This window comes from Erythranthe guttata, chromosome 10 (assembly GCF_056151865.1).
Source record: "Erythranthe guttata isolate IM_541 chromosome 10, IM_541, whole genome shotgun sequence".
Taxonomy (NCBI): Eukaryota; Viridiplantae; Streptophyta; class Magnoliopsida; order Lamiales; family Phrymaceae; genus Erythranthe; species Erythranthe guttata.
In genome coordinates this window covers 19,546,230-19,569,347 of record NC_142542.1, presented here as the reverse complement: position 1 = coordinate 19,569,347, position 23,118 = coordinate 19,546,230, and the positions used below count along the sequence as shown (strand labels likewise).

General features: G+C 35.3%; 4 protein-coding genes across 5 annotated transcripts; 2 read left to right on the top strand and 2 right to left on the bottom strand.

Annotated features, from left to right (window-relative positions):
* Window positions 1–1,652: 1,652 nt before the first annotated feature.
* On the top strand, window positions 1,653–7,726 carry SIP2 (seed imbibition 2). 2 transcript variants are annotated; one of them, XM_088824459.1, is made up of 14 exons: window positions 1,653–2,050; window positions 2,137–2,170; window positions 2,791–3,012; window positions 3,107–3,339; window positions 3,439–3,529; window positions 3,631–3,679; window positions 3,781–3,872; window positions 3,959–4,069; window positions 4,199–4,321; window positions 4,560–5,112; window positions 5,210–5,277; window positions 6,179–6,313; window positions 6,393–6,699; window positions 7,214–7,726. In XM_088824459.1, the coding sequence occupies exons 3-14, from the start codon at window positions 2,822–2,824 to the stop codon at window positions 7,499–7,501; spliced, it is 2,241 nt and encodes a 746-aa protein (XP_088680585.1). In that variant the 5' UTR covers window positions 1,653–2,050; window positions 2,137–2,170; window positions 2,791–2,821; the 3' UTR covers window positions 7,502–7,726. The 2 variants fall into 2 exon arrangements, with proteins under 2 accessions (XP_088680585.1, XP_088680586.1); XM_088824460.1 differs by having other exon boundaries at window positions 1,969–2,563; window positions 2,722–3,012.
* A 1,001-nt stretch (window positions 7,727–8,727) lies between these two features.
* Window positions 8,728–11,984, bottom strand: DHNAT1 (Thioesterase superfamily protein). Its single transcript, XM_088824458.1, has 4 exons — window positions 11,733–11,984; window positions 9,976–10,246; window positions 9,676–9,867; window positions 8,728–9,178 (listed from the first exon to the last, which is right to left on the bottom strand). The coding sequence occupies exons 2-4, from the start codon at window positions 10,105–10,107 to the stop codon at window positions 9,023–9,025; spliced, it is 480 nt and encodes a 159-aa protein (XP_088680584.1). The 5' UTR covers window positions 10,108–10,246; window positions 11,733–11,984; the 3' UTR covers window positions 8,728–9,022.
* A 2,485-nt stretch (window positions 11,985–14,469) lies between these two features.
* LOC105949362 (uncharacterized) lies at window positions 14,470–15,065 on the bottom strand. The gene has a single exon (XM_012972661.2). The coding sequence runs from the start codon at window positions 14,937–14,939 to the stop codon at window positions 14,601–14,603; it is 339 nt and encodes a 112-aa protein (XP_012828115.2). The 5' UTR covers window positions 14,940–15,065; the 3' UTR covers window positions 14,470–14,600.
* A 933-nt stretch (window positions 15,066–15,998) lies between these two features.
* On the top strand, window positions 15,999–17,955 carry LOC105949361 (zinc finger (C2H2 type, AN1-like) family protein). The gene is made up of 2 exons (XM_012972660.2): window positions 15,999–16,426; window positions 17,020–17,955. Exons 1-2 carry the CDS (start codon window positions 16,328–16,330, stop codon window positions 17,779–17,781), a joined length of 861 nt encoding a protein of 286 aa, XP_012828114.2. The 5' UTR covers window positions 15,999–16,327; the 3' UTR covers window positions 17,782–17,955.
* Window positions 17,956–23,118: the final 5,163 nt, after the last annotated feature.

Genomic DNA, 23,118 nt, shown 5'->3' with positions numbered 1-23,118 from the left:
ACACCCTCTAAGTAGTATAAACACGCGTGACAAATCCAACCTGAAAAGTGTTCATACAACAATTCAAACTTGAGTTATTTAATTTTGCGCTCTCTTACTGCACAAATTAATCGATATATTATCGGCCACAAAGTCGATTCTTTACCAAATATTAAATGTCTAAGCATCCGACCTAACTAATGCGAAAAATAACACTTGGATATGACAGATTTGCCCCTCAAGGGGCTAAGTAAATTGGAATTCAGCCACGTCACCCCATCTATTTGAAGTTCAAACTTGTATGATTGTATCTAATCATTTCAGGCAACGTGTCCCTTTTGCTTTACTGCAGAATTTCGGTGCATTGTACAATCGTCTTATACGGCCAATTGTGGGACCCACTTAGTAGAGTACAACTCGTGACTGCAGGACAGTTGGTTGGTCGACGACGTCGTTTCATTATTAACGCCAAATGTCGTGTCCCTTTTGTACACAAGAATATTGCTAAAAAAATAAGGAGAAATTTTAAGGCATTGAATATTAATTGTGATGATTTAGAATTCTTGTTTAAATCAAGATCTTTAATTATGGAATTTAAAAGATCCTTATCATCTATTCCAAAATTAATTTTAAATCGTTTTATCATATATTCCTTCATATTTTCAGACTTTTGTATTTTTATGCAAACACTTGTATAACAGTTTGCAAAATATACAAGAAACGTAATTCATACCAGCCTTTTTGTAAGAAAACTCGAATTTGGGTCAATTAACACATACTCATTTGCTTCAATCGTTAGGCCATCCTTACCGTGGGTGATGCAATTTATTAAACTTACTGAAAAGATAGAATGCAAGTTTACGTAATTCGACTAGTTGAAATTTGGACATGATTCGTACGTAATTTTGTTTACGTTTACGAATAAAAATTTGTAGGTTACGTATACTTTTCGGTTATAAATATTTTTGTTAAGTTATAAAGATTGTTTACTAACAACTTATTCATGAAATTCAAGATTCGAGTACCAAAGAGTAAGAGCCAATAAAGTGAGATGTTAAATCTACATCAAATCATTATATAGAGGACCATGAAATAAAACTAGAACTTATTGAGGGCCTTAGAATTTTATGTAAGCCTAAGTTAGATAGAGTCCCCTTTGTTTGTAGTGAGTGTGGACTGCAACTAAAGTTATGCAATTGATGGAAATGTTTGTACAAAAAAATGATGGGTTTTTTTGTCACATTTAAAATGCATTTATTCGACGTAGGAAAGATGCTTTTCAATAATTGCTGATTTTTTTCTTAAAATTACGAGTTTTGCATTTTATATTGAATTCTATATTTGGATATACATCCATTTTTAACTAGTGAAAAATCAAACAATGCAACTTATAAGTGTAACTAAGATGTGACTTACACCTAATAAAGTATATCAATTAATATTTAATTGTATAATTATGCATGTCTAAGTATGATTACTTGCAAATATTTGATGAAATTCTATTTGATATACTTCATTTAATGTTCTTTTTTTCGGTAACGAAGGAATCCGAAGTCGATCATGTTTAGGTGCACTGAGTAATCTACACTCTCGTATAATAGCTTGCAAATCGTACGAGAGACGTAAATCACATTAGATTAAACATGTGTGACAAAATATCTCGGTAATTCGGGTAATTCGTGTAAGGTACGATGTAATGCTATTTGATTTGATTTAATTAATATGCTTATCAAATTAACAAAACGATCATTTCTAGCATACACTGTGAACTATAAAGACGATTATTTATGTGCTACACCCGGTGAATGCAGACACGACGTGGTTATATTTTGATGGTAAAAAAACTTCATTGTACAAAAAAGTGTTCATTAAATACGAAGCAACTCCGGACCACGTGTCGTCTCTTGATTAGCTTCATTGCAGAAAGTTGTTCGACGTTTAACGCGTTGCAGGGTATATAAACCCCAGGCGGTTTTACTCTTCAAACTCACAACACACCTCATTATTGTTGAACACTTGCATTTCCACCTGCTCTCTATTTTTGTGTCGGAAGAAGTTTGCATTCCGTACTGTAAGAAGTTTTCTCTCTCTAGATTTTCTCTCTCTTCCTATACGTACAAAAATCTTCATCTGAGAGAAATTTGATCTTTTTTTTAGCTGATTTTCGGTGGAGTTGGAGCACACTGAAAAGGTATAATTTAGTGTTTTTTTGGTGATTTTTTTTTTAATTTTATTTATTTTATAGTTTATTTGTGAAATTATATTAAACATGTGAAGTTGCTACATGTGAGATATTTTTGGTAGAAGAATTCTCTAAATTGAAGTAATGTTGATCGAATCGTGAATCGATCTCGAGTTTCTTAGGTCGTGTTTGTTTCGGAAGGCGGTTTAATTTATATTTAAATTTGGTGGAAATTATTTTGAAACGATTATGCAATCGTGAATAACTTATTTTACCCGCCTATCGATCTTTTATTAACTCGATCGCATTTCCGGAACGGCTTGATTTGATTGTATACGTTGAGCTTGTGTTGTACCTTCGTATCGATCGAAGAACTTGGATCTCGTCCGAATCTTTGATACAGTAGAACCTCGATAAATTAATAACCTCAGATTAAATAATAGTTTCTCACGGTCGGTCCTGACTCGGTGAAAATGTGTTAAATTATCAACTCGATAATTTAATAATTCGCTAATTAATAGAATTTCCCTAGTTAATTTATAGAGGTTTACTTCATCTAGTGATCGGTCGATCACCGATAACAGATTAATTTTCTGGATTTTTCTTACTATTTTTCGATTTGTGCGCAGTTAATTCTCGAGCCACCGAAAGCCGACAAAGATGACTGTCACACCAAACATCTCGGTCAACGACGGGAACCTTGTGGTTCATGGGAAAACAATCCTCACTGGAGTTCCCGACAACGTTGTACTCACTCCGGGATCGGGTGTAGGTCTCGTCGAAGGTGCATTTATCGGTGCCTCGGCTTCTCGTAACAAAAGCCTTCACGTATTTCCAATTGGTGTATTAGAGTAAGCACTAACAATCGTATATCTTCGGTTATGTATGAAACATAATAATATTTTTAAATTTTTTTAATTTTAATTTTTTCTTACGGAATTATAGGGATGTTCGATTCATGTGCTTATTCCGTTTCAAGCTGTGGTGGATGACTCAGCGAATGGGAACGTGTGGGAAGGATATTCCGTTGGAGACTCAGTTCATGCTAATCGAGAGCAAAAACGAGACCGAAGATGCCTCGATTATCTACACTGTTTTGCTGCCCGTGCTTGAAGGGCCGTTTCGTGCCGTTCTTCAGGGAAACGATAAAAACGAGCTCGAAATCTGCCTCGAGAGTGGTGAATATTATCAATTACACCCCATATTCAAAATTCATATGTATATTTATATATGTATGTATATTGATGATTAATGGGGTATTTATTTTTTGGTTGCAGGAGATAATGCGGTTGAAACCGATCAGGGACTTAACCTTGTTTACGTACATGCCGGAACGAATCCTTTTGAGGTCATTAATCAAGCTGTGAAGTAAGGCCCTCGTTTCTCTCCTTCGCGTAAAGTACTTCTTCGTAATCGGTGTTTTTTTTTCTTTTGCTGATTTGTATTGAAATCGTCACTTTGTAAAACAGAGCTGTAGAGAAGCACATGCAAACATTTCATCACCGAGAGAAGAAGAAGGTGACGATCGACGATATGTTACGATGATTTGATTACATTTCGAATTTGAACATGTGGCTCGATTTATGCTTATGTATATATGTATTATGGTTTTCTTGTAGTTGCCGGCAATTCTCGACTGGTTTGGTTGGTGCACGTGGGATGCTTTCTACACCGACGTCACCGCCGAGGGCGTTGAGGAAGGACTTAAGAGGTAAAAGTGTCGTGATTTTTTCAAAAAAATTCGTCTTAAATAACACGATAAAATCGGGATTCTTGCTTATTTTTCTTTTCTTGCAGCTTGTCAGAGGGAGGCGCGCCTCCTCGTTTTCTGATCATAGATGACGGCTGGCAACAGATCGGGAATGAGGTCAAGGAAGATCCCAATTGTGTCGTACAAGAAGGAGCTCAGTAAGACAACCAACAATTCACAGCCTCTCGTTTTTTTTTTCATCTTTCAATTCAAGGACTGAAATACGATGAAATAAATTTCATTACGAAAAGCTCACTCTCAAACACGCTTCTGCGTTCGATTTGTAGGTTCGCAAACAGGCTAACGGGAATCAAAGAGAACGCAAAGTTCCAAAAGAACAGAGAAACCGACGAAGAGGAATCGGGCCTCAAACACGTCGTCCGAGATGCCAAGCAACAACACAATGTCAAGTAAGTTCTTATCAAGATTTTACCATACGCTACAAGATCAAGAATGTATTTTATATATATACAGTTAAACCTCTACAAATTAATACAGCCGGCACTAGCCAAATTCTATTAATTCAGCGAAATATTAAATTATCGAGTTAACAATTTAGTAGGTTTTTACCGAATCCGGACCCAAATAAACTATTATTTAATCGATGTTATTAATTTATCGAGGTTCTACTGTATATATATTCTTCAGATACGTTTACGTATGGCATGCACTAGCCGGATACTGGGGAGGAGTGCAACCGGCGGGTCCCGGCATGGAACACTACGACACTGCATTAGCCTATCCCGTACAATCCCCGGGCGTAATGGGAAACCAACCGGACATAGTAATGGACAGTCTCGCGGTACACGGATTAGGTCTCGTCCACCCGAAGAAGGTCTTTAACTTCTACAACGAGCTCCACGCCTACTTAGCTTTGTGCGGAGTGGACGGAGTCAAAGTCGACGTGCAAAACATTATCGAGACTTTAGGCGCCGGCCACGGCGGTCGGGTTTCTCTCACTAGAAGCTACCACCAGGCTCTGGAAGCTTCCATCTCGCGCAATTTCCCGGATAACGGATGCATCGCTTGCATGTGCCATAATACTGACGGGATTTATAGCGCGAAACAGACGGCTGTCGTTAGAGCCTCGGACGATTACTACCCTCGCGACCCGGCTTCGCACACGATTCACATTTCTTCCGTTGCGTATAACACGATTTTCTTGGGGGAGATTATGCAGCCTGATTGGGATATGTTTCACGTTAGTAATTTAATTCTCTACATTCATTAATTTTAATTTATATTATTTTTTTCTTGAAAAATATTTATTGAAATAGTATGAATTCATTCTACTGCAGAGCCTGCACCCAACTGCTGAGTATCATGCTGCAGCTCGAGCTGTAGGTGGATGTGCAATTTATGTTAGGTAATTAAATCCCATTCAAATCTAATGAATTTTTAGGGTAAATTACACCTACACCCCTGAGGTATGCTAAAATAACTCTAAGATTCACACCCTTGAGGTATGCTAAAATAACTCTAAGATTCATGTAGTATCGGTAATTATAGATGCACCCCCGAAACAATTATGGGAGCTAAGATTTCATGTCCTGGGGACAAATATGTACTATATATTTTTTTCGTGCAACCGTTAATGCTACCATAGACGCAAATTTATAAATCATATATAAAATAATTGGAATTTTAAGAAATGTTAGGGAGTCATGTCATCCCCAGCTCTATGTCGTCTTCATCACTGCCTAAAACCAATAGTCCGTTATAACACTAACCGAATAACTTATCCAATGTATTATTATGTTGGGGTTTCAAACAATGTTTCAGGGGTGATTGTAATTACCGACACTACAGGGACCTTAAAGTTATTTTCGCATACTTCGGGGGGTGTAGGTGTAATTTACCCTAATTTTTATTTATTTGTTGGTAACTTATGAAAACCCCCCTGAACTTAGGCTAAATAACGAAAAATACCTCCACATGTCCGTAATAACAAAAATACCCTCTGATTAACTGTTGATCGAGTTTTTTAACAAGAAAATGTGTACAATATATTATACATTGTGTTAAATATGTGAGAAGTAAAAAAAATATATATGAAATTGTGTAAAGTCTATTACCTTGAATAAAAAAAATCTGTGAAAAGTAGTAGGGGTTGGTGTAAGACGAAAACAAACCTCAGGGTTTTTTTGGTAATTATGAATAGGTGGAGGTGATTTTTGTAACTTAATCTAAGTTTAGGAGGTTTTTCATAATTTACCCTTATTTTTTTGGTTAAATTAATTAATTTAATTTATTTGTGTTGGATTCAGTGATAAGCCAGGTCAGCACAACTTTGACCTATTGAGGAAGCTGGTTCTTCCTGATGGATCAGTTCTTCGTGCACAATTGCCAGGTCGGCCTACATTGGATTGTCTCTTTGTTGATCCAGCTAGAGATGGGATTAGGTTTGTTTTTATTTAATTATTTTTTTTTTATTAATGTAAAAATTAAGGAACTAATTACTTCCACTAATTGCAATTACAGCTTGCTTAAAATCTGGAATACGAACAAATGCGCGGGAATTGTGGGCGTATTCAACTGCCAAGGTGCAGGGTGGTGCAAGATAGAAAAGAAGACACGTATTCACGACGCTTCACCCGGCACTCTCACTAGCTCCGTTCAAGCTACGGATGTTAACGGAATATCCGAAATTGCCGGATCAGAATGGAACGGTGAAGCTGTAGTCTATGCTTATAAATCTGGGGAGATTCTCCGTTTGCCTAACGGCGCTTCGCTTCCCATTACACTTAAAGTTCTCGAATACGAACTTTTCCACATTTGCCCCTTGAAGGTTCGTAATTTCCCTCTTATCCAATTATTCATATCCAATTATTCAATAGGGTAAAAGGTCTAGGTTCGAGTCCCCCCTCCCCTACTTCCCCTTGTAATGACTTGAATTACTTAAAAAAAAAAAAATATTAATTACCGCACCGAATTAAACTCCTTTTTTGGGTAAATTATGAAAACCCCCTGAACTTAGGCTAAATAATGAAAAACACCCCACTTCTTCGTAATTACCAAAAAACCCCTCCGATTAATTGTTGATCGAGTTTTGTAATAGAAAATGTGTACAGTCTGGTATACCTTCATTTAAATAGGTAAGAAATAAAAGAAAATATTTGAACTTGTGTAAATTCCATTCCGTGAAAAATCACACGGTAAGGGGTTAGTGTAAGACGGAAATAAATGTCAGGGGGTTTTGGTAAATACGAATAGGTGGGGTATTTTTCGTTATTTAGCCTAAGTTCAGAAACGTTTTCATCATTTACCCTTTTTTTAATAAATATTTTTTTTATCTAAAACAGAAAATAGCGGAGGAGATTTTCTTTGCGCCGATTGGCTTACTCGACATGTTCAACTCTAGCGGCGCTGTGGAGCAGTTTGAGGTGGAGAAGGAGGAGGGGACACGTGTCACGCTGAAGGTGAGGGGCTGCGGCCGCTTTGGAGCGTATTCTTCTCGGCAGCCATTGAAATGCTTAGCTGGCGATGCGGAGACTGAGTTTGACTATGACGTGGCGAATGGACTGTTGACCTTTTCCATCCCGTTACCCAAGGAGGAAATGTACAGATGGTCCATTGAAATCCACCTTTGATTTCCGATTTTTCCGCTATTGATCCAACGGCTGAGGGTGTCTCCAATCTCCATTGCTTTTATTGCAAGTATGGGAGAAAATAAAGGGTATTAATTAGGGGGACCTAAAAATAAATAAGTGGAGTTAATTATATTATTATGTAATGAATAATTTGTCTTTGTAATGTTTGTTTGTTTGTCAATTGTGATCATGTACACTTTTGGGGCTTAATCACATCTTTTAATATATATGTTGTCCAAGAATTCTTCACCAACCAATACTTAGTCCCGTCGTCCGTTTCACCGTACCCTACAGCGGTCAAGGTCGGTCCCACAATCCCACGTAAAAATACCTCTCGAGTAAAACTGGAACGCCATTCCACTTGTATCGATCGAAACCGAAACGGGTTGGTGGGCCACCGCCTTAAACAAAGCCCGTTCGCTATTTACGGGAACCTTTTCGTGGCCCGGAATTTCGGCTGCGTACGATGATTCTTTGCTTTTGTCGTATGTACCGTCACCGGCTTTTAGTTGGGGGGGGGGGGGGGGGGGGCAAGAAAATCGGGGTAAATAAAGAGAAGGAAAAAAATTATGGGCTAAAAGTGTATTAATTTTAAATTTTTTTGGGGGGGAGGGGGGCGGCAAAGTCTATAAATTAATAGATAAATACCAAAATGTAATTAAAAAAGTAATAAAATATAGGTGAATTTTTTTTCACCTGCAGGCTCCACGTGGTTCCTCCCCTGCGTAATGCCTTTGGTTTCCGGAGCATTCCTTTTGCTCTTGAAGTCCATTATATTTCTAGCCGAAATAAATTCCCGATTAGTTTGATCGGCAAATGCATTGACGGCAAGCTTGTACGACTTAGTTCCTGCCTCGTTGAAAGCATCAATGAACTCCACATTTGTTTTTGAATATCTTGAAATGTTTTGATTTTTCTTCTTAATCTTTGTAAACTCGATTGTAAAGCTCTATACATCGCTCGTGTCTCTCTAACATGAACGCTCGTTGTGGGACCACAAGTGACGTGGTTTGAGAAGCATATATTGCTAAGATTAGGAAGGTGAAAATTGAAAGATTGGAAATGGTTTTTTTTTTAATTATGGATCATTTGATACAACCCATTTTGAAGTTATAAAAAGGTGTTACTTTTGTTAACATTGACCTTAAATGAGGGGTCATTTTGGTACATCTTATAGTTTTGGGGGTATTTGTAACAAATCTCATAGTTCAGAGGTCCAAATTGTATTTTCCCCTAAAAAATAACTGTCCGTTTAACATATTATTTTTAGACATTGTAGCACAGAAATGCTTGTTTTTTTTTTTCAAGTTTAATTAAAAATGGCCTTACAGAACGGCATAGAACACAAAAGAATCCCGATACCACTAGGCTAAAGCCTTGATAACGAACATAAAATTTTACCCGGTTCATTTCGAAAGCGCTTAGCGAACTGTGATTACAATAATTTTTATTTTATTTTTATTTTCCTTTTTTATTATTCACATACACATTTGCTTCCGAGGAGCAAAACTCGAACGAGCTTTATAGTTTGGAGGAGTATTTTTTGAGACTATCAGCAGCACTCTTGAGTGATTCTGGCACAGGCATATTACAAAGAAGAGTAACTCTCGACGAAGAAATCAACGTCTTTTTTTCGTAATCCGAAGGATCGGATTTATATAGACGCACCTCCCACACCTGCTCAAAAGTTTAATATCTTTAATCAAACATTTGATACATTTTAATTAGTGTTAAGGGATGATAAATGCCGTTTCAGTTTTAATAATCCCGTTTATACTTCAAACGTGATTTTGACCATTTTTAATCTGAATTTGGCAAAATTCAAAACACGGAATCTGTAGTTCTTTAAATTAGTTTTCTAATCGAGTTGAATCACCAAGAGTGGATGTCGGGTGAGAAAGATATGCATGAATCAATGAACACTGCCCACAACTTTCATGCATAACTTTGTCGCCCAACATTCAATTTAGCTGATTCAAGTTGGATTAGAAAACTAACTCAAAGGACTACAGTTTTCGGGTTTTGAATTTTGCCAAAACCGGACTACAAAATGGTCAAAATCACCTTCCAAGTCAAAAATGTATTAGTAAAATTGAAACGAAATTTAGCATTTCAAATTTCGAAATACGGAAATAAGATAAAAACACATTATTACTATATATAGTAAGTTTGACCTGAATAGTCTTCCCCACATTGACCGGAGTTGCCTCGGCGACAACAAAATCGCCTAATTTAGCACTCTTGAGGTGGTTGATGCTGAGGTGTACTCCGGCTACTCTCTGCAGCCCCGACGCCATGTGGGCCCCCATGCTCGCTAGTGACTCAGCTATCAATGCCGAAACCCCTCCATGCAGAACCTTAAACGGCTGTCTCATCATCGTCCACGTGTCAGATGTTTATTGGTTTGCACCACCACTCCATTATTAAAAAAAAAAAAAAAAAAAAAAAAAAACTAGAAATTATTAATTAATTACCTGGCAGCACTTTGAAGTGATTGGAAGGTGACCCGAAACTTTGTTAGGCGAAAGGTGATCGATTTCGAACCCGATCGTGTGGAGAGGGATGTCCAAATCCTTTGTCACAATCGACGGTTGCGATTGGTCCATTCTTTCTTGATGATTCGATATTTGACTCTCTTGATATATATTTACGGGGCTATAGACATATCAAGTTATATAGAAAATGAACGACGATCGAATGAAGTATACGGCATGAATTAGGAGTGAAGGTTTGGCAAGCTATCACCTATATATTCCAATTCAAGAAAAGGGATGAAGCAGCCATGTTTGATAATATATAATAAATAAAACGACAAGTTGATAAACGAGGCAAGTTGTTAACTAATGCAGAATATCCCGAAATGGGTTGACTTTCGGGATCACAAACTATATATATATATATATATATATATATATATATATATATATATATATATATATATATATATATATATATATATATATATATATATATATATAATGCCTTGCACAGCTAGCCCATAACATGCTTAATGCCAGCAGTTGATAGTATATTTTTTTATTGCATGATTTTTCACATGTGAGTTGGGATTTGAAGTTAAATCTACAACGTAACTTACTTATGCTAAAAATGCATTCTTTCACGAAAATCGGATTTTAATTATCAGAGGATTTTTTTGCTTTAGAATTAGTGAGAGTGATGCAAGCAACACGTTATGCGTCCTCAAACTACGAAAAAAACACACTTTTTGCCGTCGACTAAGAAAATGTACCATTTTTTTTTCCTCCAATTTATCGACCCTTTTCCTTAATCGATTGATTAAACTAGACCAAGTATAATTCCATTGTTTGATTTTATAATTCAAAAAAAAAAGTCAATTCAAAGCTCAAAAGGCAATTAAGTAGTAGGTGGAGAATACATAATGTTTCTAGGGGGGGAAAGTGTTATATACATAAGTGTTGAGGGGAGAAAAATTAATTAGACAAAAATTGTTGAAAAAATGGTAGGTGTAGTAGATGAACACTAAATGCTTAGATTTCTAAGAAATAATAAAATAAAATAAAAAAACAATATTGAAATGAAGATACTCATCTTTTTACAATATTAAATTTTGATTTGATTTCTGAAACAAATCAAAATCAACATGAAAATCAGAGACACATGACAAAATCACTCCATAATCAAAATCCCAAATTACAGTAGAACTTCGATAAATTAATAACCTCGTTTAAATAATATTTTTTTCGGTCCCGACTCGATGAAATCCTGTTAAATTATTAATTTGATAATTTAATATTTCGCTAAATTAATTGCATTTATCTAGTCCCGACTGTATTAATTTACAGAGGTTTAACTGCAAATATATTATTTTTTTATTTTTTTTATTTATTTTTTTAAACTTTTTTTAAATCTAATTTTTTTTAATCTACAGATTCAACAACTTAAGTACAGATAACACATCTGCAGGATCAATTTCACCAGCTTAGAGATTTATTAATAAAAAAAAAAAAAAAAAAAAAAAAAAAAAAAAAATAAAGGCCCAAGAACAGGGGAAAGAATCAAGAAACAGGGGAATTCTGAAAAAAAAAATGAATGAAAAAGCTAAAAATATACATACTTGAAGAAACACAAACTGGTGAAGATGATAATCAATTTCAATTATGAAAAAGTCAACCCAATTAAATAGCAAGAAATTTGAGGCAAGAAAGCATAAATTTTGACCAAAGAAAAAAATGAAATGAAGAAAACTGACCAGTTCATCTGAGAGACTGAAGAAGTAGTAGAAGCAGAAATCCTTGAATGGTAGAGAGAGAAACAAAAAAATGTAGCTTAAAAAAGAAGTGAAGCACAGTGGTTGGTTTGTCACTTTGGATGATAAATTCTGGATTTTGTGGGCAAAAAAAAATAAAAATAAAGAATTATTAAATAATAAAAAACAAAGAAAAATGGATGGTCCAGCTGTCAACTTCATTGCCAGCTTAATTGGACTTCTTCAGCCGAGTCTGAACGCAGATGTAGGAAGAAGGGACGGTGATATAGATAGTCAAGGGGTAAAATGGTAAAATAGTATCTCCAAATAAAAAAAATTATTTCATGTGGTAAAATATAATTTTAATAATAGAAGTCTCATTAAACAATCACGAAGTTATTGGATAGATTGGAATTGGTCAAAAAAAATTATATTTTTTCTTTGTTACGAAATCTTTTTTTCTGCAATTTAGTGAAAAAAAAATAGTTGAATGGAAAAAAATAACATTTTAATACTTTGCACTAGTAAAAGAAATACTTTCGATGTGTTGAGGGTACTTTCATCTTTGCAGTAGTTCTTATTAAAATATCGAATGGAATGCAATGCGAAAGATTTATTACTTTTTAGAGTGAAAATTGGTATTAATTTTTTTTTTGGAGGAGCAAAGTGTTAAAATACTATATTTTGAGGGGTGCAAAGTGGAATTACGCCATTTTCCTTTTGCGATATGGGCTCAAATCACAGAAATAAATATATTGGGCTTGTTGAGAGTTGGGCCTTCTTTTAAAGTAATTGGTAATGTGGACACATAGATTAAAAAAAATGGACTTTAATTATCAAGATTAGCGGGCATAACCACAATTCCACACACACATATATTTAATTAATTAAATTATTGGTAGTATTAATTTACTATGATTATTTAAATTTTAATTATTTAACAAATGTTAGGATTGAAGAATAGGGTCAAGGTTGCTATCACCATTTGCATATAAAAGTATATTTACATAGATGATTGGATTATGGTTATTAAATATTTTATTATTATATAATAGTTATATTCATATTACAAATAAGAACAGCTAAGAATGAACTGGAGCTCGAACTCGATTTGAATATGATCTCGAGCTTTTGTCGAGCCATCTCGACTCACCTACACTTCTACGAGAATCTAATGGATACAATCATACAACCACCTTCACTTAGTGCCCTAAAAGCAAAAATCCAAGGTCAGATTTCTTTATAGTTCAATTTTCTAAAACAATTTGAATTCGTTGGACAAATATTAAACAATCTTTATATTTCGAAGACGGTCAATTTCGGCCCCTATCCCCTATTTAAGTGCGAAATAGGTTTGCACTTATTATTTACAACTTTTTTCGCACCGAATCGAAGGAGAATTTCAAGCTTGACAGATACGTCTTTCATGGCGTTCGTCCGAAAACCAACCTTCCTTCCTTGATAGTGGAAAGGGTACACACAAAAAAATAGAAAGACTAGTAAAATAGTAAAGCTTACTTCTTTCCACTTTATCTTTCAAGGGAGGGCCGAGTCTTATTTGTCAGGCTTGTCATTCTCCTTCGATGGCGCGAAATAGTGACCGGCGGTCACCGAATCGAGAACGGAGCAGATACTCGACCGGTGACTCGCCGGAGGCTCACTGAGTTCAGCGATTCCGATTAACCCTATTTTAATTTTCGTACTTTTTTTTCAAAATTAGGGTTTCGGAACCATCTTCTCCAAATACTTGAAATTTCTCACGATTTTTGAAGATCAAGTTCGATTCCTGCCTTCTCAGATCCCTGTGTGAATTGCTTCTCAATTTTGGTTCAGTCATGCTAATTTTTTTTTATTTTTTTATTTTTGGATCGAATTTCGTGAGATTCGTTTTACTTTGGTTTTCTTCCATTTGACCTTCTATTTGTACTGCTGCTTAGAAAGTTTGAATCTTTGAACCCTAATTTTAGTAGGGTGTTGATTATTTTTCCTTGGTTGCTCTGATTAGTTTGATTTTGTCTGTGATTTTGTTTGCTGATGATGTACTCTGCGTATATGTGTTTTTAGAAGCAAACGGAAATTGATTTAGGAGGTATTTGAGGCATGTATGTATGGCTAGATTTCACTATCCTTAATTGCCATACTTTGTAGGATCGATAATCTGTGCACGATAATTTTTCCAGACTCGACTTTTGGCGCGAATCACAGAGCCTGTATATGTAAGCTTTCATGATGTAGTTGTAAACGTAAATGTGACGATTGCGTATAAGTGACAGGTACATGATTTGTTATGGCATGCTAACTAGCTTTTCGAATTGATAATATTTCTCTTTTAATTAGGTTGCATTGCCAATAAGTCTGGCTGTTACGTGTTTGCGATTGGTCAATGTAGCTCAATTTTAGTCATTTTGGGATTGGTCAGCGGAGCATTTGGGATCGTACGACTGCAGTTTCTAGTTTATTAATTGGGATCGATCTCAGTTAGTAAGTATCAGTTAGTAAGTATCCGACAACTCTGTTTTGTGTTTAATGCAACTTGCTACTTTCCGACTTCTTGATTAATCGTAATTAGCATAATGAAATCTTGTCGTTTAGTACATAAATTTTCTGTATATCGTGTTTTGTTAGATTTTTCTTCTCTGTATTAAACCAAATTATGCCTGCCCCGAACAAAAAAAAGATAATAACAAAAAAGTTAAAAAAAAAAAAAATTTGAAGAGTATAAGCTTGTAACGAGACGAACAAAACCTATTTTGTTACATTTTGCTAATTTTCGTCGTTGGGAAAATCATCAAGAAGAATCTTGCTAAGATCTTTTGTGTTACTTCGACGTATCTATTGCTTCACCCAAACCAAGATTATGCTCACCGTCTCTCACCTCTTTGATCCTTCAGTTGCTGCAGGCTTGGGCGGCTCCTCCTCCTTGGCTGGCGGCGCAGACGGTTGTGGTGGTGCTGTGGTGATGCCGTCATCAATGCAGCTGCGGCACTTCCTCTCCACCCACCCCTCAATGTCATGTTCACCGTGGCCCCCGACATGACGGCCCCCACAGAGGCGAGCGATGACCCCTGCTATAACTCCGAGTATTGTGATGACTGCTAAAACTACCACGAGTGTCTCTATTGAATGGCTAGTAGAGTGGCTGATCGGTTCGACCTCCACCGCCGGAGGCGGTGGCTCTACTAGCGGCGGCAGCTGATTGGCTAGAGCCATTGGTCTGTTGTTAGTTTACTAGTGTCAGTGAACAATATAACAAGTGAAAGATTTCAAGAAAATCAGCAAACTATAGGATATTTCAGAAGTGTGTGCAGGTGACTGGAGAATGAGAGTATCAACTATTCGAGCTATTAGGGTTAGTACTTAGTATAACGAGTGTGTGTGTGTGTGTGTGTGTGTGTGTGTGTGTGTGTGTGTGTGTGTTTGTGTGTGTGTGTGTGTGTGTGTGTGTGTGTGAGAGAGAGAGAGAGAGAGAGAGAGAGAGAGAGAGAGAGAGAGATTCTTTTTGAAGAGCCAAAAAATGCAGAAAAAGTTCTCGAGTCCCATTAATTTTATTTTATTTATTAAAGTCATAAAGTTAACTTACTTTTTTTGGAGAATTAAGTTAAACTATAAGGTTCATTTCCCAATTTGTGCATATTGATATCACATATTGAAATAAATATACATTTCTATATAAATTAATACATGTATGATTAATAAATTTCTATTAATTCATCAAAATATTAAATTATCGAATGAATATTTTAGTATGTTATATCGAATCTGGGCCGGAAAAAAGATATTTTATGAGAGAGGTTATTAATTAATCGAGTATCTAGGCTAACCATGTGTGACAAGCTCGACCTAGCGACCGTTGGCAAGGGGATTCGAACTTGGGTCAATTGACCCAAGCTCTCTTGCTCCAACCGCTAGGCCACCCTTGCGGGTATGTCTATCTTGATTCTGGATATGTTGTATCTAGGAGGTGCAAATATGTACCAAACATTCTCTCAAGCTGATAATACTATAATATTTACAATATGATACATGACGTCATGGCTCCTCTTGTACCTATATTGATTTTATGAGAAGTGACGTCATGCAGATATCTAACGGGCCTTATGTGGGCCCATGTTTAGTACGGGAAATCCAAGATAAATGGGCCTATGTGGAATCCGCAATGTGTTAACTAGTAATTACCCAAAAATAGAGAGGGAAAAATGTAATTAACTGGAATTGACAACTCATGTAAATAGAAAAAGCGCTATTTTGTTTTTCTTTTTTTGTTTTTGTAGGAGAAAAATTGAAATGCGCTTTTAAACATAAATAAGCAATTATACATATTAAACATCAAATTGAGATTGAACTTGTCAATTCTCCCCCATTGAAATTCCCGGAAGCTTCTTCGATCTTCGATTCTCCGCTGTATTTTTCTCCAACGCGGAATTCGGGGATTGGAGAAAATCTAGCCCGGAACGAATCCAGGAAATCCCTTTTCCCCGGTCGAATTCTCCTCGTCTCTCTCTCTCTCTCTCTCTCTCTCTCTCTCTCTCTCTCTCTCTCTCTCTCTCTCTCTCTCTCTCTCTCTCTCTCTCTCTCTCTCTCATAGACAAACAAAAGAGATGGGGACTCCGGCGTTTCCGAATCTAGGAAAACACTGCAGCGTTGAAGATTGCCGCCAGATCGATTTCCTGCCCTTCACATGTGATTGCTGCCAAAAGGTAATTTTACCATATTTATGTATTTGCAATTGTGCTTAATTCCACCAAATTAATTTAGTTTTTTTAGTTTTGGAAGCTGAGATATTGGATGAGTTTGCACTTATTGCTTGATCTGTGTACACATTGACAACATTTCGCATTTATCTTATGTATCGATGTATGTATCTATGTATGTATATGTGCGCTTCAGTGTGTGTTTCTGTGTGTTTGACCTTGAATTTGGTCAAACTTCCAGGCAATAGGATTCTGTCGACAATCGAATTTTGCTGATTCGTTATGTTCTTCTTTATATGTTTGAATTAGGAAGATCTATCCATTCGTTAATGATCGTTACAGATTTCGAACTAAATTACATTATCGTTTTTCGACCCAAAGTAATGTTTGTCATTTACGATTTTGTTGAGTTATAGTATCGAAGATATGTTTACGTTTCCGCACGTACACTATTTACGCAACCGCCACTCCCTATTTTCCTTTTCTGTCGTCGAGCGATTACGTTTTTCAAAATGCTCGAACGTATACTGTGATTTCATTACCCTATCAAGATTTATTTCTAAGTGAAGTGAAATGTAATTGAAGAAAGCCTCTCACAGGTGTACTGTCTTGATCACCGAAGCTACAGTCGGCATCAATGTCCAAAAGGCAACAAACACGATGTCACGGTAGTCATCTGCCCCCTCTGTGCAAAAGGGGTCCGATTAATCCCCGAGGAAGATGCAAACATCACATGGGAATCACACGTAAACACAGAATGCAACCCATCGAATTACGAACAAGCCACCAAGAAAAAGAAATGCCCCGTGCCTCGATGCAGAGAGATTCTAACATTCTCGAACACAATCAAGTGCAGGGATTGCGATATCGACCATTGTCTAAAACACCGATTCGGGCCCGACCACACATGTCCCGGGCCTAAAAAGCCCGAACCCGCGTATCAGTTCATGGGCAGCTTTCTCAATCGAAGCAAGAAAGATCAGCCAAGAAAAGAAGCTGCAGCAGCCGCCACGTCATCAAATTGGGCTTCGAGTTTTCTCAAGGTAGCTTCATCGAATTGGGCGAAATTGAGCAACGAGTTTAGTCAGACGTTGAGTACTACTACTACTAACGGAACGGGACAGAGCAGCGGTAGTAGTAGTAGTAATAGCCAGAGTGGAAAAACGGAAGTTTGCCCGCAGTGCAAGTTGAGATTCGCTAACGTAGGAGCTCTTGTGGAACATGTGGAGAGAGTTCACGAACGGAACGGGGTTATGAAGGTGACCCTTGATGTGTGCCCTAAATGCAGTAAAGGATTCCGGGATCCCGTTTTGCTTGTACAGCATGTGGAGAGAGAGCACGGAGGTGTATCGAAAGCTTAAAATCGGAAAGTGAGTTGTTGTCAAATGTTTGTTTGGGAATTTAATTGTGTGCACAGCAGTAAGCTATTCTTTGATTTGGATTGTGTTGTTTTTAAATACATGTTGTACTATGTAGTTAGTTAAAGACAAGTTTGGCCTTCTTCAGAATAATCACAGAATTCCAAAATTCTACAATGCTTTCTCAAACCCTTTTAAACAGCAACAACAAAATATTAAGAAAGAAATTAAATTTGATATGTTTGTATGTATATAAACCTACACATATATAAAAATTAAAAAGAAAAAGAAGAAAAAAATATATATCTCATGTTTGGAATAGGGTAAATTACAATCACCCAGAAGTTTGGTCAAATTACGAAAAACCCCCTCATGTTTGGAATAGTACAGGTACCTCCCTCAACTATGAATCGTATCCCACCCTTATTGTAACATAATCTTCGTGATTTCGTGGATTGTTCTCGAGTTTGTACTCGTTTTATGCAAAAATGCAGTTTATGATGCACCACAATTTGATATATATACGAACTAAAAAACACATCTTATGATCATCTTGCTTCAAAATGTGGAGCTCGAATGATAAAACGGGTACAAAATTGAGAATATTCCATATGATGTAGAAGATTTCACTAAATTTGACACCGCAAGAGTGGACGTGTACGAAGATTTATAGTTGAGGATAGTTGTAATTATCTAAACATGATGTTTTTTTTCGTAATTTGACCATAGCTCACGGGTCGTTGTAATTTACCCATATATATATATATATATATATACTCGTGAAGGAAGATTATTTTATTTTGATTCTCAATCCCTATAATCAGACCCTTAAATAGCCAAAAAAAAAAATTATGAAAGAAAATAAATTCGATACGTATTCATAAAAACCTAGACTTACTTTATTTTCATTCTTAATATTATTTTGTCTTTAGGTTTAGAATATTTTGTGACTTGATATTATTTTGTGCTTAGGGTTTAGAATATTTTGTGCGAAGATGAAGTTATTGCTGGGAATAGTGTTAGGTTATGTTTGGTCTAAGTTCGGCTTTCAACCCCTTCAAGAATAACGGCGGCGGCGGAGGCTGAGCAAAACCCAGTTCCAACGGTTGACGAGGGTACATACTTGACCAATATTCTTCAACTTTTTTTTTTTTTTTTTTTTATTTTTTTATAATTTTATCGAGATTATTAGTTTATGAGTAATAATGTATCGAGGTTCTATACTAGATAGAGTATTTATAAATTATAACACATGGAACAAGAGCAAATTAATTTTCCACTAATAGTGACTTCTTCATTAATGTTCGAGAGAATATAAGATGGGCTCAAATTTATAACTGTAACTAGAGGTTCAAGTTGAAATTGAAATTTAAATTTTTGCTGGTTTTGATTTGAAAAGTTTCAATTTTGGAATAATTTTTTTCACTTTGGCTTCCGAAATTCCAAATTCCAATTTTTTTCCTTTTTTTTGGATTGGAATTGGAATTATATAGAAAAATATTAAAATTTTCGATTTTCGATCCGATTTAATTTCCGAAAAAGCCCGATTTGTTTTTGAAAAATAAATCTATAAATAATATATATTGTATAATACTTATTTTACTTTTTTTTTTTTGTGTTCTAAAACAGTAATTTGATTTAAGTTTTATTTTAGGATTTACACATATTGAATTGTTGTTAGAAGTTTTGTTCGATATTATGATGGGGTTTATTGCTATTTATTTTTTTGAACCGGAATTTATTAGTTATTAATTTTACTTTTATCAACGTGGATGTTCTTATTTTTAGAAAATTATGAAATCTTAATAAAATTTTCGTTAAGTTTTTGAAATTTTAGAATTTATGTAATTTCCAAAAACATTCCGAAATTTCCGGGCCTTTTGTAATTGGAATAAATTTTTAAATTGCAAAAAATTTGGAATTGGAATTGATTTTGTACTTCCAAAAAGTTTTGAAAACTTTTCAAAAAGGCTAATTCATGTGCGAGTCATCCGACTTTCACCCCTAATTGTGACATTTAAACTACACTTATAGACTTCCTTTGTTTTTTACTTGTTTGGTTCCTTAGATATTACCGTGGAAATAAGAAATGTGTCGCCTGCACACTTTCTGAGCAAAATCGAATCTTTTTCCTTTATGTTCTAAGCTTGGCATTGAAAAATACGAAGCCAGAGTATTTGAAGCTGGAGATTACAAATGGTATGTTGTTAATTTATCACTCTTTCGTTCTTTTATCTTTGATGATTCCGTTTATTTGTTGGATGTGACACTTATGGTGATGTTGCACTTGGACATGAGACTTATAATCTATTCTAATGGGGACCATCCATTCTCTACAACTAAAACCGCAACCATGTTTCCGCACACTTGGCAATCGCTGAAACTAGTTCTTTGCCCATAGACTGGGAGATTAATGCCATTCTCACAATCTTTCTATATAACCAGATTTTTATCTTTGCTTTCGATTGAATGGTGGTGGACATCGTTTTAACGAAGCAAAGTCCATGTGGGGATTTTCAAAACTTATCTCTAAGAAAAGTTTAAAAGATGAATCAAATGGATACTTGGTTGGTGACAATTTTGTGTTTGGAATTGAAGTTTTTGTCGTTAAAAGACAAAGAGTCGTTGAACGTTTGGTTTTGCATGAAAAAAGATCACCACGGAAAATGATTTGGCAGATTAAAGAATTCTCTAAATTGAAAGATATTATGTATTCCAAAGAATTCATCATCAGAGATATCAAGTGGTCTCTCTCTCTGTCTTCTATTTTCTCTTTTCTCTATCTTTCGATCTCCTTGTCATTAAAGTTGTACCACTCTAATCCTTTTGATTCAACTTTGATTCTTAGGAAGATTAAGATATACCCAAATGGAGCTCTTCCCACTTTTGAAGGTTCTTACTTATCAGCGTACTTTGGTGTGTGTTAGTGCCCATAGCTACCTTGCTCATCAAAAAGTGAAGGCGGAGTATAGGATGAACATAAAACGCAATGCCAACTCTTTCTGCTTGACTTCGGAAGGTGAGTCGTATGTGTGTGTGTATATACATATCATGATATAGCTTATCTTTCCATTTCCTCTTGCAAATTGCAGTTAAAACAAAGATAAATTTTAAATTTGTACTTGTAATTTCAAAAAAAAAGAAAAAAAAGATCTTTATGTTTTAGTTAAATAAAATCTCAGCAACAATATTTATAATTTGTTTGCTTAGACTCTAGTCTAATTTGCTAATAAATTTCCATTTTGCAGTTTTTCGATGGTTTACATGTTCGGATAAAACATGGGGGCATGATACTCTTGCATTTCTCGATGAAGTGCATAATCCTCAAAATGGCTATATTGTTGATGATAAGTTAATTTTAGAAGTAGAAATTTATGTGGACGTTGTTGTTATAAATGATTTAACTATTTTGCCCCATATGATTGTTTTCTTTCTTTCTTTCTTTCTTTCTTTCTTTCTTTAGATATTGTTCTACAAACAATTATTACCAGTATTAGTGCGGTGAAGGCATCGTTGCTTTCAGCCCAACTTTGAACGAGACCAATTGTACTGTTTTGTTGCTCTGCTTCTAAAAGGATATTATTATTCTCTATACAAGAATATGTGGCCAGATTCCCGATTTGAGTTCTACTTGAGTCTCGTTTATAATTATAATCCACTCTCATACCCCCTCAAAATTTGTATCAAATCTGAAATTCCATTATCATGAATCCTGCACTGCAAAGCTATCATGGTTTAGAATATTCTCATACGGTCCCCTCAGCCGTTTTTTTGCCTTATTCCCATGCTATACATGTAAATACGTATAACCATATGCTACCAATCAAATCAGAATGTTGAATAAGTCGAGATATAGATGGAATCTTTACCTTGGCGCATTATCGATCTCCATTTAATGTTCTGTAAGGGCTTGCTAATACACACTTTGATAGATTGACATCTATGTTAAAAAAAACAATTTCAGTCGATTATACGTGTTTAGCAAACGATTATTAATTTATTAAAAAAGATGGGGTGTTAGACCGTGTAGTAGTTGCTCAGTCCAGAGTGTAGCATTTCTGTGATCATATATTTTTTTTATGCATTCGAACTTGAAATGCCGTCCCTATAATTTATATTTATTTAATTTTTAAAGAAAAAAAATGCTTATACGACAAATAGAGAGGGGAAAACTAAGGTTTTTCGGAAGATTAACTACCTCAAGAAGAAGACTATTGAAAACATAAACATATATAAGATCCATACCAGCCGTTTCGACACTGCGTTTACATCATTACATACATGAAACTGTGCAAGACATTTTTCCAGCTCTACCAACTCAAGTGCTTCTCTATTATTCGAGAAAAATGAATGTTGTATGCAAAATTCAAACACAAGAACTAAAAGAGTATGTATGTTCACTTGTTGATTTTATCGAACTTCTAAGTACAATTAAAAATGAGCGATTATAAAACCCTTACCATCGATCAGAAAATCGTGTGATTCACTTTTATCAAACATAACAAATAATAATAAAAAAAAAGTAAATTAATTGAAACATAAGTGCAGCTTTATTGTACTTGACAACAATGTCCTTAGGCCAAAGCACCGATTAAAGAATATACGTGAGCATACTTTATTATAAATTCACTTGACTCGACAGCAGGGCGATTTGGGTATTTTTGTACCTTCTCCATGGAGGTCTTCTCTTCTGCTACACAACATTGAGTTTGACCAAAATTCATGTGAATCGAATCTCGTAGAATCTGGAACACTAATAATGTATGTTGGTCTCAGCCACTTGGGCCAATACGCAATGCATGATAAAAACCGAAAAAAATACTCTACAATCTACTCCATACCAGCCATTTTGGGCATTGCATTACATACATGAAACCGCAAAAGCAATTTCCCAATTATTTCCCAAGCTGGATATTATAAGCAAAATTCAAACAGAGAACTAAAGGGACTGTTGAGCTTTTTTTTGCACTACAAAGGTGTGACGTGCGTTGCACGTCTCTATTAATTTATGTATATATTAAAATATATTGAAATAGTAGAATGTGATTTTATTTAATATTGATATACATAAACTGTCATATTTATTTTACAATATCTATTTCTTCTTAGGTTATTCCAGTAATTATTTATCATCGTCTTGAATATCATGTGTGTAATGATTTATTTTTTCTTTTTAATTAGAAACTTTTCGATCTTGTGATTACTTTCATTTCGAGTTGTCTCATTTACTCTTAATTGTTTATTATATTTTTTTATTTTTAGAACAAATGACAAATAAATATTAATGAAAAATTAAACATAATGAAAAATTGGATGGAGACATGATCATTATCGTGAACC